The following is a 19,127-nucleotide window of genomic DNA, read 5'->3' on the forward strand; positions in this document are numbered from 1 at the left end:
ACAGCTGAAAATGCACCAGGGAGCAGAGATACGGAGTGATTCATTGTAAATGATCTTGCTTAATAATTACCAGCAGAGAGAGAGAGAGAGAGAGAGAGAGAGAGAGAGAGAGAGAGAGAGAGAGAGAGAGAGAGAGAGAGAGGGAGAGAGAGAATAGGGGTAAGAGACATAAAAGCGACGTTAATGAAAAAAAGAATGAAGGATTCTATGCATATATAAAGACTATATTCTCACATATGTGTTTTTTTTTCTATGATTTTCTGTGGAAAATATAGATCGTCATAAAATGAAAGACCTATAAACTATACTTCCCGAACTCCCAAGTATTTTAGGAATTTTGGAAACGATAAAAACAAGTAATAAATGCGCCGAAGTTTCTTGGGTGCAATCGAGTTTTCTGTACAGCGTATAATCAAGTCCACCGAAAATAGATCTATCTTTCGATGGTATCGGTATAATGCTGTATGAGCCGCGGCCCATGAAACTTTAACCATGGCCCGGTGGTGGCCTACCCTATATCGTTGCCGGAAGCACTATTGTGGCTAACTTTAACCTTCAATAAAATTTTTAAAAACTACTGAGGCTAGATGGCTACAATTTGGTATGTTTGATGATTGGAGAATGGATGATCAACATACGAATTTGCAGCCCTCTAGCCTCAGTAGTTTTTTAGATCTGAGGGCAGACAGAAAAAGTGCGGACAGAATAAAGTGTGGACGAACAGACAAAGCCGGCACAATAGTTTGCTTTTTAGAAAACTACAAATGGAATGACCGAAGCAATAATAAAAAAAAATTAATTCACAAAGGATCCGCCATCGTCCTCCACGAAGAATCACTAACGCACAAAACATTCAGTGAATTACGCAAATGATGAAAGCAACTGGGTACTTACAGCTCTCCATCTGCATCTTGCACACTTGGGTATCGTGCGGGTAGATGGCGTAGTTCATGGCGCAGGATAGGGTCAGCGTAAGTCTGTAAGGAGAGAATAATTTTCCTCAATATTCTGTCAAATTCAAAATAAATATTTTGTTAAATTCAAAACGAGTGATAAAGTTTCTTTTCTTATTATTATTATTATTATTTTGTTAACGAGAATGGCAGCTTCAGTGGAATTGATTTTTTATAAGGTCTTTTCAGTTCTTCTTACTATTTCCTTTTCTTCAGGGCTGACATCTGCTAAGAGTCAGCCAATGTACATAATCTGGATAAGGCAGGTAATTGCTCTGAATAAAGTAACTTTTTATTCTGCCTCGGGTAAGTTAAACATGGCGTGTGGTAGCCGTAGACTTTCTCCCTTCATATATTATTATTATTATTATTATTATTATTATTATTATTATTATTATTATTATTATTATTATTATTATTATTATTATTATTATTATTATTATCATAAAATCCACAGTATTATGCTCTGTCAAAGTATATTGAAATCTAAAGAGAACACTTTCGTAAGTTGTAGTAGGTTTCAGTATTAATATATATAACAAGAGTTGAGCTTGCTTTTGATATATCTATATACAAATTTTAAAATACTTAAACAGACCAAAATACAGTTGTTTTCCTCTTCATTGTGTTATTATTATTATTATTATTATTATTATTATTATTATTATTATTATTATTATTATTATTATTATTATTATTATTATTATTATTATTCACAATATATAGAACATGCCTAAAATACCATTTGATATGAAAATCCCCCATAGATCATAGAATGACCATATATGAGGAAGAAAGCTGGAAAACTCCTGATGTATTTGAATGATTGCACTTACTTGACCATATAGATGATGATGATGATGATTATTGATGATGATGATGATGATTATTATTATTATTATTATTATTATTATTATTATTATTATTATTATTATTATTATTATTATTATTGAGACCATATGTAACATGCCTAAAATACCATTTAATATCAAAAAACCCGAAAAAAATGTGAAAATACTCGACCGCTTACTTGACCATATAGAGGATCGTAGAATCTTTATGGAGCCAAACGTAGTGGTTTGGGATGGTCATCGTCTGGAAGGTGACCTGCTTGGCGTTCTTGAAGAAACTGTCTGGACGCCACATGTCCTTCAACCAATCCACCTCTAGTAACCTGTTGGTTGAAGAGAGGAAAATAATAAAAGAATGTAAAACCTCTTGGTTGGAGAGAGAGAGAGAGAGAGAGAGAGAGAGACCTCCAGTTACCTGCTAGTTGAAGGGAGTGAGACAAAAAATGTGAATAACTTGAAGGCTGTTGGAGAGAGAGAGAGAGAGAGAGAGAGAGAGAGAGAGAGAGAGAGATCAGATTATAAAGATTGTATAGTATGTCAGAAATTCTATGTTTTGGGGAATCTCCTATATTTATACAACATTAACTTATTTCTAATATGTTTTATTTTTATTCTTGCTATACTCCCCTTTCCTTTAAAGTAGGTAGCTCCAGAGAAGTTCCAGCCCTCAGCAAATCTTTTTTTTTTTTTTTTTTTTTTAGGTTGCTAACCACATGACATTTTATACTCTGTGATATCCACCAGTCGACTTTTTTATCTGATTGTGTCCTTATATATATATGTGTGTGTGTATGTATGTATATATATATATATATATATATATATATATATATATATATATATATATATATATATATATATATATATATATATATATGCACAAAACATAAACCCATTCCCAAGAAATATGTTACCACCTAACTCCCCTGGAGATTTACCCTTTTCCCTTATCCTCTCCTCCTCCCCCCCTCCTTTTCCACTTTTCTCAGTCTTTTCCTCCCCTTCCCTTCCCCTCCCCGAAAAGCACTCGAACGGCGTCTTGGAGCGAGAGTTCCCCTTCCCCCAAGAGGTCAAGAGGTTATGAAACCTCGCGTCAAGATATCGGAAACATCAAGGCGAGGGAGGGGGGAAAAAGTGTGAAAATTGAATTAATATTTGCTGTGCTGTCGAGACCACGGAGGAGGTATTCGGTGGCACTTTTGCATCGGGTGGATTAGCAGTAATTTCTCTTATTTGGGTCTTGCTTTTTAATTTTTTATTCTAGTCTCATTTTTTTAAAATTTTATTCTTTATTTTTGGCTAAAGAAGGTTTCTTTGGGCCAGTGTTTGTAAGTTGAGGGTTCGTTTCATCGATGCTTATATGTGACTTTGACTTTCACCGGTATGTGTAGCTTTTTGTTACACGCCTTCTCCTGGGATGGCTCCAAAAGATGTTATTCATCTGGTTATTTCTATCTGTCTATCTATCTATCTATATATATATATATATATATATATATATATATATATATATATATATATATATATATATATATATATAATATATTTATATATGTATATATATATATGTATATATATATATATATATATATATATATATATATATATATATATATATATATATATATATATATATATATATTTATATGTGTGTGTGCGCGTGTGTATAGATACATACATACATATGTATATATATATATATATATATATATATATATATATATATATATATATATATATATATATATATATATATATATATATATATATACAGATAGAGAGAGAGAGAGAGAGAGAGAGAGAGAGAGAGAGAGAGAGAGAGAGAGATAAAAAAGTTATCAGAGGCATATATATACTTGTAATGACCAAAACATACAAAAAAACATAGAAATTTATCCTAATTACATTTTCTCTTAGTATGAATGAACATAAAACAATGGAACTGGTTCTAGAATGCCGTTACAACATCACAGACTCCCCGCAGCTTGAACGCCAAACAAAAACATTACTTCGAACTCTCATTGCCTGAGATATGGGAGACGTATTCTACAATTTACCCAGACAAGAACAACGATAATGACCTTGAGGATAATTTCTTTCCTTCTTCTGTTAAATATGACCCAGGAAACGGCGTCTCATAGCCCAGTATATTTTCGAATAACATTTTGTGAGCATTGCAATCTTCGTTGCCGCGTTGGCGCAGTGATAAGGTTTTCGCCTACCAGTCGAGAGAACCGGGGTTCAAATCCACAGCTCACTGGTGGCTTGGGGATGGCGCCACTGCATAAACCCGGTGGCCCGCCAACCTAGCGGTCTGAAAACTCGAAAGGGTTAGTAAGAAAATAGGTTCCAGCCCTCGGGCTATGGGCGTAGCGACACACTGGCCACTTGTCTTTGGCAACGGGACTTCTCCCCCACTGGCTGTCGGCCTAAGAAACCGGAGGTCAGAGCCGGCCCTATGAGCCTTGCGATGCCCATGAGGACTTTTTTACCTTGTAATCTTCAGGGAGATTACTGTTCTTGATTATAACTACCCTTCGGCTGACAACCGTTTTATGATTGTAAAGGGCTGGAGATTGCAAGTAGCTACTGTGGATTTGGACAGTGCTCGAATGGGTTACCAAAAAGTTTATGAAATTGCCCTTAGGCTAACAGACATTTTATGTGGAAATTGTTAAAGAGTGTTGATTTCTTCAAGTAACTATACTGGTGTGGTCAGAATTCGAATGGGTGACCACGAGTAATAGCCTGTGTCATTATCACAGAAGTTTAGAATCTGGATTTTAATAAGGCTCGAGATGGACAGTGTGGCTAAACTATTGGTTAGTGAAAGGAAGGCCAATTTTGGAGAATAACTTCACAGTAGTTTTTATGTGTTACTCTTATTATTGGAGAAAAACATCCACAGTTATGCATATGTACATATATTTAAAGCTAAATCTGCACAGAAAGCTTTCGGGAAACTGTTTCCCGAAAGCTTTCTGTACAGATTTATCTTTAAATATATGTACATATACATAACTGTGGATTTGTCTCTCCATTTCAAGGCTCATGCTATTATTATTATTATTATTATTATTATTATTATTATTATTATTATTATTATTATTATTATTATTATTACACTGACACAGTAATGGATTTAATCTCCTAAGACACTTAAAGTATAATAATTTTGAGGGAAACCTAAATAAACTGAACGTCTCCACACCCCTGTTCTAAAATCTAATTATATTAATTTCCTTGGCTGCCTTTCTATGTGTGTTGTATGTGTGTGTGTGTGTCTCTGTCTTCCCCTCCCCTCCCTTCCCCCTTCCCCCTTCCCCTTCCCTTTCCCTCCTCTTTCCCCTCTCCCTCCCTATCCCCCTTCCCTTAATTTCACTTCTCGGTAAAGTACATTAAATAAGATGGTACATTGAATACCAAAAGCCTTACATCGTTAATTCATCGAGAATAATCCGCATTATATTTCATGGAATCCCCCCTTTGATAAGACCACATAATAATGAATCTCCCTTGATGGTAAGAAAACACTCATTCGTAAATTGGCTCTGTTATGGAAGACTCTCGTGAATGCTTTTCGCTGCAAGGGAAATCTGTCTCTCGTGAGATCAGTCGATATGTCTTACCGGTAGCTGGAATTCATGTTGTCTGGAAAACGAAGCCGGTGGTCTTTCCAGGACTGGGCGAAGAATATGTCTGCGACGTACGTCTGGAAGAAGAAAACCAGTAGTTAAGAATATGTCATTAATTGGACGATTCACTAACTGGTGCAGGAGGAAAATTAAATGAAAGAATGTGATATTAATCGAACTTGTACTAGTTGATAAAGAATGAAATATTAAATTTAGTAGGTTTTAAAAAGCACAGTTTAATATTCAGACAATCCTCCAGTGAAACAAGGCAAAATTTTAAAAATATAATTGAAAATAATAAAGGAAAAACAAATGAATGTAAAACTTATATAGAATTCACTGTAATAAGAAATTTTCAGATATGTACGAAGACATTTTAAAAGATTTTAAGCAAGCTGTTCTACAATATTGAGAAGTAAAGTCAATATCTCGTGACGGAATGCAACAGGCTGTTAATATCTGAGTGTCAGCGTGCATTCTGTGATATGAAAAGCATTTGCCGAGTTTCGAGATACATTACAATATAAGCGGAGAAGAAGAGTGTTATATGACAAATACTCATTTTCAGTCTTGTATGTCAAATATGAAGGTGTAGTATCACTCTTGTTAGATAAAAATTAAAATGCAGTTGACGTCGATTTATAAAAAGGAGAACATATTAGGTGATATTTTTCTTATGTAGAATACGTTTCGGAGCAAATGTTTTGAAAATTTTTATTGACAAACTCTTTTATATAATCTGGAACATCAAAATACAACAGAAAAGAGCAACTCTTAAAGAATTTCAGTTCTCTCTCTCTCTCTCTCTCTCTCTCTCTCTCTCTCTCTCTCTCTCTCTCTCTCTCTCTCTCTCTCTCTCTCTCCTAAAGTTGGAGAAAAGGGGAGAGAAAAGACTAACTCTCAACTGTCACTTTTCCTGGGTAGGGTTCCTGGGAAGAAAAATCTCTCTCTCTCTCTCTCTCTCTCTCTCTCTCTCTCTCTCTCTCTCTCTCTCTCTCTCTCTCTCTCTCTCTCTCTCTCTCTCTGAGGAAGGAAAAGGCACGAAATGCAAACGCCGGACCCCATTATCTGGACGTGCTGTGTCGAGGCTTCGGCCAAAAGCATATTGCAGAAGGTAAACCCATCCCGCGAATTTTTCAAGGCGCTTTCACTCAGTTTTATGTTGATGGCATCGTTTGGGGGCCTCCAACACCAATATTCGATTAAAGAGATTTGAATTGACACAACGTATCAAGAGGGGAGAGGAGGTGATGGGAGAGAGAGAGAGAGAGAGAGAGAGAGAGAGAGAGAATCAATTTTGTGCTTGCGAATATCTATCTATCTATCTGCCCATTATCTGTCTATCTATCTATATAAATATCTTGATAGATAGATAGAGAGATGGATAGGTAATTTTTTTTCTATTTCTATTTTTTATTCTGTATTTTGTAGAAATGAGTTGACCTTGCATTAAATAACGTACAAGAAAAATCTATCTTCTAACCTTGCATAGTCCTGATATAATCAAAATTGCTTCATGATATTTTCAAAATATACTAAAATGTCCCTTGGAGTTGATATTGCCCTTTCAGGAATTAAAAATAACATATCTATACGTGATGTCATTAATGAATTTTGATAAACTACAAATCCTGAGTTAAGATGATAAAAATAACAGACCGTTTCGAGATATTTCTTCTCTTCGTCAGTTTTGTCAAAACTGCACCGAAGATGAGACTAGATAATTCCAAACTATTTGTGAACGGTGACCAAAACCTCTAAATGTAAGTTTAAGTTATTAAATTATTCCTTCATCTGCATCCTAACCCCACTAAAACAGCTACGATGCACTTTAGCAATTTCCCAAGAAACAAGGACACCGCATTTACATTGGAGATGGGACAGGATATCTGCAAACCATTTGTGGACAGTGACCCAATCCTCGAAATGGATATTTAAATGATCTTTAATTAATTTCTTCATCTGAATCCTAGCCTCGCTAAAACAGCTACGATGCACTTTAGCAATTTCCCAAGAAACAAGGACACCGTATTCACATTGCAGATGGGAAAGGATATCCTGCAAACTATTTGTGGACAGTGACCAAATCCTCAAAATGGAAATTTAAATGATCTTTAATTCGTTTCTTCATCAGCCACGATGAATCGAAACAAGACCATCGTAGCATCAAGATATCCGCAAACTAAAACAGCCACGAAAACAGCCACGATGCCTTCTAACAGTTTCCCAAGAAACAAGACCACCGTATTCCACCAAAGACCATTTGATTAACGTGCCATCCATGCAAAAGGACACGGAAGGTTAATGACTCTAGTGAAAAAAAAGGCCTTTCAGCCAATAACAGTTTCCCCAGAGGCGAGCGCAATCAAATTAAACATCCATATAGAGTCCTCAGTTTCATGCAATATCAAATCTAAGTCTGTTCGTCCGCCAGTTATGACCAAAAGGTTGAGCTCGATTGTTATTTTGGAGGGGTCTAATTGCCCAGGGGTTGGGGGGAAGGTGGGGGGGCGGTTATCCCATCCACCCCCTTTCCATGTACCAGATGTATTTTGGGCCGTATTCATAAAATTTCTATCATTTAGTCCCTTTGGAGATTAAGTCTATATTGGTTTTTTCAAAAAGATTATTTTCATCCTGTTTCGGGTGTATGGTTCGCTCGCTGGCTCGCGTATTTCGTATATATTTTGATACTGGTTGGCTATCATTACGAAATTTCATATATATGTATATAATATCTAAAAACGACAGTCGTCTGTCATTTTTTTTCCCAATGGCATGCTGAGGTTTCTCGTTGTTGCCTGTAACTGGACACCCAGAGCGTGAGGTTAAATGGTTAAACTCTGTATATTTATGATATTTGGTCTATTATTTCCAAATTTCATAAATGTAGATACAAAATAAGACATTCGTTTGTCATTTTTTTACAGTTAGATCTTAAGGTTCTCGTTGTTGCCTGTATCTGGAACCCCAGGGTATGAAGCTCAGTAGACAAATTCTGTATATTTTTATATTTATATTTCAGCATGTGCAGTTGCATGGATTGTTTTCTTTGATAAGTTATAAGAGTGTTAATTCGTTGTCTCTATAAAGAATTGGAGAATCAGCTTTTTCAAGTATTGCCTTTCATACGCTGCCGTCTTCCTCGAAATTTTCTATTTCATTATTCCGCTAAATGATCTATGACAAAATTTGGTGAAAATTGGCATAAATTTTCAAATATTGATAGCTCTCTCTCTCTCTCTCTCTCTCACAGCACAACAAGGGTAAACAAAGGCCTATTTTTTTGTTACTTATCGTAAGCATGGTCAGAAATAGTACCCTAAAAATGTATTAGACACCCTTTGGAATTCTACGAAAGACAGTTTTTGGGTAACTCACGAGAGCAAAGCCTAGATTATGAGCATCAGAGGAAAATACAAAGAAAGCCAATACTCTGACTAGCTCTCGCGAACAAGGCCTGAATTAATACCTACAAAAAAAAATATGACGTAAACAGTCGCTCTGCAGAAAAGGGAATTAAAACGATATTAAAAAAACCTTTCCTAATCAGTGGTCTTAAAACACTAAACCTATTTTTAATTAAAATATGAATTATTAATGGTACCATTTGTAATTAGTATTCTTAAAGCCTAAAAGTCCATTTATTGTAAAGCAATTTTTCTCAGAATGAAACAGCCGTAAGTGAAAAAATAACAGAGAAAAGGAAGAATAGTAAAAACTGAATAACAAGCAAAAGACGATAACAGAACAGAAAGGAATTAATTAAACCCCCAGCAGATCTTGCTCAGTCCGCGCAGCGTGTGATGCCCGTCGAGATCGTCTCGCGAAGCTTTCGCAATCGTTCTCGAACTTGTAAACGTGTTTCGAACTCTCGTATTATTATTCGTCCGCATTTACATACGGTTCGAACCCCATGAGGAAGAGACAGAGACGGGCAATAAAGTCTCCTGAATGCGCCCATTGCAATCTGAGATCTCTCTCGGACGCGCGCGTATCTCACTCAGCGAAGGTGCAAGAAGGAGGAGGAGGAGAATGAGGAGGAGGGAAGGAGGGTTGGAGGAGGGATCATTAGGTGTCATTACGCCTCAATTAGGACGAGCAAAAGTGAGCCTAATGCGTAATATTAGGAAGACGCTTCCAAATCGATGCAAGAACGCGAGAAGGCGCAGGAGTTCTTTTGTGTCGCATCGGGATAGACCTGGAGGTCTGCTTTATAATTGTCCTTCTCCCCCTCCCCCTCTCTCCTCTCCCCTCTTCCCTTCCCCTTACCCTCCCTTCCTCCCTGCCCCATTCACGTCCGCAGGCATATTTGCAATCGCTTCGTCTTAAAGCTGTTATCGCCATTTGTTTGCTTTGTGTTCTTGATGATATCAATGTTGGGGGGGGCGGACAATGATGCGCCGGGAAATTAAATACAAAAAAATCTCAGTGAGTTTTCTCCCGGTGTTTCATTCTCTTGTCTCTTGTTTGCGTTTTTGGAGTTTGTCGTGTCTTCTTTTCTCTCTGTCGCTCTCCGGGTTTTGTTGGGATCAGGGGATGAATAATCCTTCTTGTGGGTTTTTGGATATAAAGGTTGATAGGCCAGGTTTATTTTGTTTTGGTATTATAATCTTAAAAGCATTTTTTGTTGTTTTTCTGTATTTGGGTATATGAGGAAAAACCGTTTATAATATATTTGTATATATATATATATATATATATATATATATATATATATATATATATATATATATATATATATATATATATATATATGTAAGTATGTATGTGTGTGTGCGTGTGTATATGTGTGTATGTTCAGTATGTGTAAATAAAAACTGGTGTTCCAAAGGATAGAAATCTAAGCATTTCATTCCCTATGATTCTGCTCCTGTTGTACGTATTTTGCCCCATTTCATTTTCCGTTTACTAAAACTTGTCGTACATGAAACCAATACAAACAGGTTTCAAAGCCCTGTTAAACCAACTTTACTCAGCACGCAGGCAGTGAGACAATTTCCTAAACCTTGCTCGTTTGCCCCATTTTCCTTGTAGAATTTGTTTATGAAACCAAATGTTCAGTAAACGGCTGACTATTTCCAATCCAGGGAAGTGGCTTGGGTGATACACCCGATTAACGTAAGCTAACGGGGGAACGAGTGTCCTTCCCTTTGTAGCAAATACACGCTCCAAAAAATTTCAACCCAGTTGCAAGGGCTAATATGCATCTTATAAAGATACTGGCGTTTAGGGTGTTAATAGATACGAGTTTTATGTAAATTTCATCCCAGTTGCAAGGGCTAATAAGCATCTTATAAGGGTACAGGCATTTGGGCTGTTAATGGATATGAGTTTTATTTAAATTTCATCCCAGTTGCAAGTGCTAATATGCATCTTATAAAGATACAGGCTTTTGGGGTGTTAGTAGATATGAGTTTTGTTTTGTAATATTTTATGCCAGAGCAGGATAAAGATAACTTAGCTGCAGGGGTTAAAATACACCTAGAAAACCGTTGGACATTTCGAGTGTTGAAAAAATATCGTTATTTTCTGATATTTTACACTAGAGCAACGTAAAAATCTATTGAAACTTCAAGAGCATATCCGCCAAATGTTTCATTGTGGCTTATGAAAAGGCTAAGGCTGCCAAATAAAAAGTAGAGTTAGTTCAGTAAAAACGAAATACTCTGGATGCATTTACCATGAGCAATGACAATATTTTTGCAAGGATGTGTGTGGATAAACGGGTGTGTTTCTGTTTTTTTTTTTTTTTTACTGCAATACAGTGCTTAACTACTTCTTTTATGTTTTCAACATTCCTCTTTTCTGCAGTATTTCTTTTCTTTTCAATAGCTTTCTCAAATATATCTTTTACCTCTTTTGGTCTCGATTACCTATCTTCGAATGCTGACAGTCGTCTCTATTTTAAGACTCTTTCGTTTTCAGGAGAAAATGATTACCTATTTCAGAAAAATATTCTTCTATTGTAAGAGGGCACCCACCTCCATTTCAGTAAACTTCGCTTTCTCTTGTGTGAATGCACTCCTTTCTAATTCATCAGGACTCTCTTTTCTATGGAAAATTGTTACTCTCGGCTTCAGGATACCATTCCTTTCTATTCCAGTGGATTCCTTTCTATTCCAGTGGATTCTCCCCCTCCTTTCATCTGGAACTTCGTTATGAAAATTAATTTTCTGGATGCAACTAAACGCTCCCAATCCAGCAGAGTGCTGTGGGTGATACAACCAATTAACTTAAGCAAAGAGGGTGCCATATAACTCTTTCTCTGTTGCAAGTATATGCACGACAATTCCAGTCGAGTTGCGGCGTCTGAAATAGTGTTAAAATGATACCTAATTTGTGAGTTGGCAACTGCCTCTTTTCCGTAATGACGTTATATACCAGTCAAGCATTTTAGGGAACACTTAGAATAAGCAAGAAGTGTCTTTTGATACCGACAGTAAGAGGATGGAAGGATTTCCTTAAGTAGATTCTTAAGAGGTCGGTGCTATTTCTCGTGGAAAGGCTGAAAGATAAGCAAGACTCTTTGTGTGTTGCATAAGGACTGGAAAGTATTTGAAAAACGTTTTGTTTATATATTCATGAGTCTTGACAACCTTCTTTGAGGTAAGGTCCTTTGCCTCGCTTTGTCAAAAATTAAATGAATAAGTATATATCTTTTTTTTTCTGAATGAGCTTGCTTAAGTAATTCCCTTTTCATTTGATGCTCTGGTTCTTTCGCCAAACTGTTTTTTCCCCTCTTCTTCATCTCCCAATTCAGTTTATCTCGAGTTGCTTCATTTAAGAAAAATATTATATTTCCTATTCCAAAATGATTGTTCTTTTTATCTCATAAGTGTATATTCTTATACTTCTCTATCCGTGGGCGAGCCTTCTCTATATTAGAACACTTTTCTCTTTATTTTTGGAGGCTATTCTCATCATTTTCCTTTTTTTAATCTTTTTCTTATACTTATTCTTATTATTTTGGAGGTGGGTATCTTTCTTTACTTTAAGAGAGTATTCCTCACTATTTCAGAAGGACACGCTTCTCTGTTGTAGAATAAAATTCATCTCTAATTCAGGAAGATATTATTCTCCATTTCAGGAGAATAATATCTTCCACTGTAATTCAGTAGGATATTGTCTGCATTAGAATAGTCCTCCCTAAGCCGGGAGATTATCACGCTATGTATCCTTCAGCACACACATATATATATAGATATATATATATATATATATATATATATATATATATATATATATATATATATATATATATATATATATCTATATATATATATATATATATATTATATCTATATATATATATATATATATATATATATATATATATATATATATATATATATATATATATGAATATTTGTTAAGCTTCCACATTTAGATTCAATGTAGAGAGATTGATTTTAAAACAATTGCTCTAAAAAGTGGCACTCAGATATTACTATTCCAAAAACGGCCCCCACTGACAGAAACGAAAAATATAAAGGCGACGGCATCTTTCCTTTCCACTCCCAGGAAGAAAAATGAAGCTCATTTTCTTCGGTATTCGTTGCTCCGTGGGAAGTGGGGAAAGGGGTTTTCGCCCCCTCCCCAATCCCGGCACCCTTTCCCGAAATTACAGCGTCAATTTATCTTGCTTAGAGTGTAAATCACAGTCGCTTATGTAGTCCAGTTGTTGGGCATTGGTTCCTTTGCCTGGTAAAACCTCTCTCCTTATTCATGTTGCAGTGAAATGACGGGAATGCCTCGATGAGGTAATTCTCACCCAAATGAGGGACGTGATTCATTAGAAATGTCAACTGATACTTCTCTCTCTCTCTCTCTCTCTCTCTCTCTCTCTCTCTCTCTCTCTCTCTCTCTCTCTCTCCTCCACTATTATTTCATAAGTAAAAAATTGGGAGGGCCTCGATGAGGTAATGATCATCCAACGGAGGCACAGCCATCCATCAGAGACTTTTTCAGATAACTCTCTCTCTCTCTCTCTCTCTCTCTCTCTCTCTCTCTCTCTCTCTCTCTCTCTCTCTCTCTCTCTGGCTTCGATGAAGGAACTTACACCGAGGAGGATAAAAAGCAGATATAAGATTTCTCTCTCTCTCTCTCTCTCTCTCTCTCTCTCTCTCTCTCTCTCTCTCTCTGTATACATGCGTATGTGTAGAAGTGTATGTGTAGATGTATGTGTGTGGATGAACGTGTTTCATACATTTCCTGCACAGCAAAAACGCAAGTAAATTAAGCCGGACTTTGAAAAAATATCGGAAATCGTTACTGGCAGATTTTCTCAAGCATTCCTTGCGTTGCACAATGAACGATTTCCTCTCCCCATTTTTGCTTAGAGTTAATGAACTCCAGATGCTTAGAGGCTTTCTCTTCATTGTTTTAATTACGGAGTGAAAGAAAAGGTTCTTTGCAGCGTCCCTTCGGCCCCTAGCTGCAACCCCTTTCATTCCTTTTGCTGGACCTCCATTCATATTCTCTTTCTATCTTGCTGTCGACCCTCTCCTAGCAATTGTTTCATAGTGGAACTGAGAGGTTTTCCTCCTGCTACCTCTTTCATACCTCTCTATTCCCAGTTTCCGTTTCAGCGTTGAATGCCCTCATGGGTCCCAGTACTTGGCCTTTGGCCTAAACTCTATTCCATTACAATGAGAAGGTAAGTTCTGTTACTCAAATGTATCCACTAGACTTAGGAGTGATTATATCATTAGACTGCATTAGAAATATGCAAATAATTAACCAATACGATCATCTGTCTTTAATTCATGATTTTATTCATTTTTCTGTATTAAATACCCAGCCACGTCATCAAGAATGACTCGAGTGGGTATGAGGGAAGCCCTGACTGATAATTAATCTCGGGTTCCGCATTCCAGATACCTTATCGCCTGAAGTTCCACTATTAAGAGGGGTCTTATTGGTTTCGAAGGCACTCCCTCCCCTACCATCATAAGGCAACCCCCTTCACTTGAGACCTAACCCCCCCTCCCCACCACAACCCGTCACTCCCCTAGAATACATACCGCGATCTTCCAAGATGGTTCTGGTTTCTTTTTAGATATTTATGACGTTTTTTAGTTCTATATTTATGACGTTATGTCTTATTATCATCCAAAATATAGTTAATACAGGAAAAATGTCTAGTTATATTCTATTATTATTATTATTATTATTATTATTATTATTATTATTATTATTATTATATGTTCAATAAATACTAAGAGATATACAAGTTTTCTTGAGAAACAAAGAGCCTCTCAAAATCTCTCTAAAGGGATTTAGATAAACAAATAAAAATTACTGTTGTTGCTGTATATATATATATATATATATATATATATATATATATATATATATATATATATATATATATATATATATATATATATATATATATATATATATATATATACAGTATATGTATTTGTGTATATCATGCACACATACCTGTATGTATGTATAAGTATTAAAGAAACTCAGCGCGCAATTTAATTCCCCCAAATCTATCGCCAACGAAAGCAAGCAGAAGGAAAGAACGGGCATGCAAGCAATTCTTTATTCACCAAGCGTCCAGGCCAGGCCAGTGACGTCACCGAATGAAAAGTTATTCAAAACTACAATAAATTTTGTTAGTGCGTCCTGCTGTGGACAGCGCAATTAAACCAGTTTCAACGGCAGACTTCAGTCTCTCTCTCTCTCTCTCTCTCTCTCTCTCTCTCTCTCTCTCTCTCTCTCTCTCTCTCTCTCTCTCTCTCGTGCTCGTTTCCGGACGAGGAGGTACGTCAAAGGTGCGTTTGCTTGTAACTCAAAGTACGTCTGTGAACCTAAGCGAGGAATTAGTTTCCCATTGTCAGGTGACTGTTGGGAGTTGCAGGTCTGTGCTAAGGAAAATTAAAGGGAAAGTTGAGAGAGAGAGAGAGAGAGAGAGAGAGAGAGAGAGAGAGAGAGAGAGAGAGAGAGAGAGAAGAGGAGAAAGGGGAGGGGTTGGCAATGAACGTGGGTTATGAGTTGCCAGTCAAAATTTTTGGCATCAAATCGTAAAAATATAGTGTCATATTTTTATCAAAGTCATTTACTTTCCGTAGAAAATGGACTTAAAATTCAAAATGTATGTATAAGCTTTCTTTGGTTTCTATAACGACATCAGCAACACAATTATCAACACACCAACATCAGGAGTCGAAGAACAAGAACTCGGGTTTTATGTACTTAACAAAAAAAAAAACATTCCTTGACTTCTGTAGAGAAGACCCGCACGATTTCTAATCATTTTTCTACCCTCACATCTCTAAATCTAAATCCTAAAAAAAAAAAAAAAACTATTCCATGCGAGGGCCAATGAAAACAGGACTCTGTAAAATGGTGGTGTCAGTTATTTTTTCCATTCCTCTCCCGGTCCTCCGCCCGGAATCGTGTTTTACTTCGCTTTCCAACCATGACTGGCGGCTTTGGAAAGCGAACGTGACTGGAGAGCCCGCCCATTATGCGAGACCTTGTAGGGTTGGGCAGCGCGTGCTCGCGTCTGTGATTCCGTGGATTGTATAACCGTGATGTGACTCTAAATGCCTCGGTATTCGTGCTAGTAAGCAACGCCCTTGTAGACATTGAAGAAGGGGGTAGGCAAAAGAGAGGGAAGATGGATAGGAAAGTACTAAGAAGATTAATAAGCTAAACTCTGTTCATGTTTTACTGTATGAAGGTTTGTCCGTTGTATAAGTGTAAAATCAGGCTGTTTGTGTATCTGTAACTATGAAATGATGCTGTATGCGTATTTATAACTGTGAAATGATGCTGCGTGCGTATTTGTAACTGTGAAATGATGCTGCGTGCGTATTTATAACTATGAAATTATTCTGCATGCGTATTTATAACTGTGAAATGATGCTGCACGAGTGTTTATAACTGTGAAATAATGCTGCATGCGTATTTATAACTGTGAAAGGATGCTGCACGCATATTGATAACTATGAAATGATGCTGCATGCGTATTCATAACTATGAAATGACGCTGTGTGCGTATTTATAACTGTGAAAGGATGCTGAATGCGCATTTATAACTGTGAAATGATGCTGCATGCGTATTTATAACTATGAAATGATGCTGCATGCATATTTATGATTGAAAGGATGCTGCATGCTTATTTATAACTATGAAATAATGCTGGGTGCGTATTCATAACTATGTAATAATGCTGCAGGCGTATTTATGACCATGAAATAATGCTGCATCCGTATTTATAAGTATGGAATGAGGTTGCATGTGTATCTTTAACTAGGAAATGGTGCTGCGTACGTATCTGTAATTATTCATAAACATCGCATGGTGAAAACGAATTCTTGAAATAATAAAAAAATAAAAATAACTTCCCAGACGATTCTTAGCCACTCTTACTATTCATAAACTGCCAGACTGAATCCTCAAGAGTTTAAATATAATAAAGTAAAACAGTCACTTACTAAAACTTTTCGAAATCCTTAGGCAAACTCACTCTCTCTCTCTCTCTCTCTCTCTCTCTCTCTCTCTCTCTCTCTCTCTCTCTCTCTCAGTCTCTAAGGGATGAGATCGAGTGAGGAGAGGGGGAAGAGGGAGGGGATGGGGGGGGGGGTAGATTGGTGTTTGGGAAGTTTTCTAAGAGCACCCGCCATCTTTGATGATTTGCTCCATACAGTAAAATATGGTGTATGAGGGAACTTTTCCGTTTCTTGGTAACCATTAAGAGGGTGACTTGGGCATACTCAAGGCCAGTAAAGGAAGCTCAAAATAGGCACTAGTATGATCTTCCAAACTGAATTGGGTGTATCCGTTGAGCATTTTGATGTGATTATGAATTCTCCAGATGAGAAATTTTGCTTACAGTTCTTTTAAATGAAATTTTTCGTGTATTAGGAATCTTGCAAATAAATGAAATTCTCTTACACTGCAACACTGTTCTTGCAATAAACTGCCAGAATCTACACCTCTAGTTAATGATGTTAAAGGGTATGATGCATTCTCTCTGATTTATCATCTGTTCCATATACCAGACTAATATTTTTCTTCTTCAAATTCTTTCTTTTACAGAGATTAAACAGATATCAGATTTTCTTAATACCAAACTACTTCTTTTCTTCTTCAGATTAGTTCGTTTAAGACGACTTCACAACAACCACTACGACACACCAACATAACACAAAGCTCCTCAAAATCTCAGCAGCTTCACCAAGCAATCTCAGATTTCCATTAACCCTGTCAACGCTTGACTCACTCCGTTTCTAACCTCCTTAACCGTCAGCATTCACCAACTGTTTCAGTTGCTTGTTATTCACACAAATCTGCACTCCCTAATGATGATGTTTCCAGTAAAAGAATATTTCCATTCATTTTCTGTATATGGTCTTTTATTTTGTTACACAGTTACCTGTTCTGTTGTAAGTTCTCCTTTTTCCTGTAGATCGCCTTGTTTTTTCCCTCGGTTACCTATTCTATAATAAGTTCTCCTTTTCTCTTTTTATTCAATTTCCCATTTCCCTCATGTCATTGTCCTGCCATCAAATCATCTAATGTCTTAATTATATATATATATATATATATATATATATATATATATATATATATATATATATATATATATATATATATATATATATATATATATATATATATATATATATATATGAGCCATTTATTCCCAAAAATCCCTTGACAGTTCTTTTTGTTTCATCTTGGATCATTCTTTATCAACGTTCTCTTCAGGCGAGTGATGTAAAATCGTCACATAAAGAATAAGATATACCATTCTAATGGATTTAAACGAGCGTGGAAGGTTGCAGTTGAGGAAGATTGATTCTATGTATATATATATATATATATATATATATATATATATATATATATATATATATATATATATATATATATATATTTTTTTATTATTTATATATATATATATATATATATATATGTATATATATATATATATATATATATATATATATATATATATATATATATATATATATATATATATATATATATATATATATATATATATATATATATATATATATATGGATTTGTTCGTGTTAAGACAGACGCCCAGACGGGAACAAGGGAATACAGAATATAACAGTTTCTCTCTTTCCATCAGTAATCAGATCAAAGGCTTCATATTAACTTGATTTCCTCTCTTCCCCCAGAAAGGAGAACTGGTAAGAGTAATTGTTATGTGAAAGTTTCTGGCACTGATTGATAATCAAATCCAGTGAGTGATTATTGGGGCTACGTGTGGCTTACTAAAGAGCCATTTAATCAACTAATGACATATTATTAATGACAGAGTTCAGGCGCGTGTGTGACGAGAGAGAGAGAGAGAGAGAGAGAGAGAGAGAGAGAGAGAGAGAGAGAGAGAGAGAGAGAGAGAGAGCACTAACTGGCATGATATTGAGCTTGTACAGGATAAATATCAAGGGTGATTCTCAGCAAAATTAATATTTTTTTTAAGCAAAAAAAAAAAAAAGAATATTAAAAAAAGTTTATCGTTGAATATAAGAGCATAAAAAATTTTGACAACAATTAACAGTTTATCGTTTATTCGAAACGAAGTGGTTGATAACCTGATAAATGACTTCAGGAATAATTGGTAATTACATTCTGTAAAATAAAAACACTGCGTTCAACATTAAGTAAGAGTTCTGCTTCAATCTAT

At 35.9% G+C, this 19,127-nt stretch overlaps 1 protein-coding gene across 1 annotated transcript in view; it reads right to left on the minus strand.

Annotated features, from left to right (window-relative positions):
* LOC136850824 (glycine receptor subunit alpha-4-like) overlaps nucleotides 1-19,127 on the minus strand; it is a 93,791-nt gene that overhangs the window by 11,680 nt on the left and 62,984 nt on the right. Inside the window, exons 4-6 of the mRNA XM_067124848.1 lie at nucleotides 5,434-5,516; nucleotides 1,984-2,127; nucleotides 895-977 (exon numbers count right to left, since the gene is read on the minus strand). Of these exons, the coding sequence (XP_066980949.1) occupies nucleotides 895-977; nucleotides 1,984-2,127; nucleotides 5,434-5,516 (310 nt within the window). The remainder of the gene's footprint in view (nucleotides 1-894; nucleotides 978-1,983; nucleotides 2,128-5,433; nucleotides 5,517-19,127) is intronic.

Source organism: Macrobrachium rosenbergii, chromosome 22 (genome assembly GCF_040412425.1).
Source record: "Macrobrachium rosenbergii isolate ZJJX-2024 chromosome 22, ASM4041242v1, whole genome shotgun sequence".
Taxonomy (NCBI): Eukaryota; Metazoa; Arthropoda; class Malacostraca; order Decapoda; family Palaemonidae; genus Macrobrachium; species Macrobrachium rosenbergii.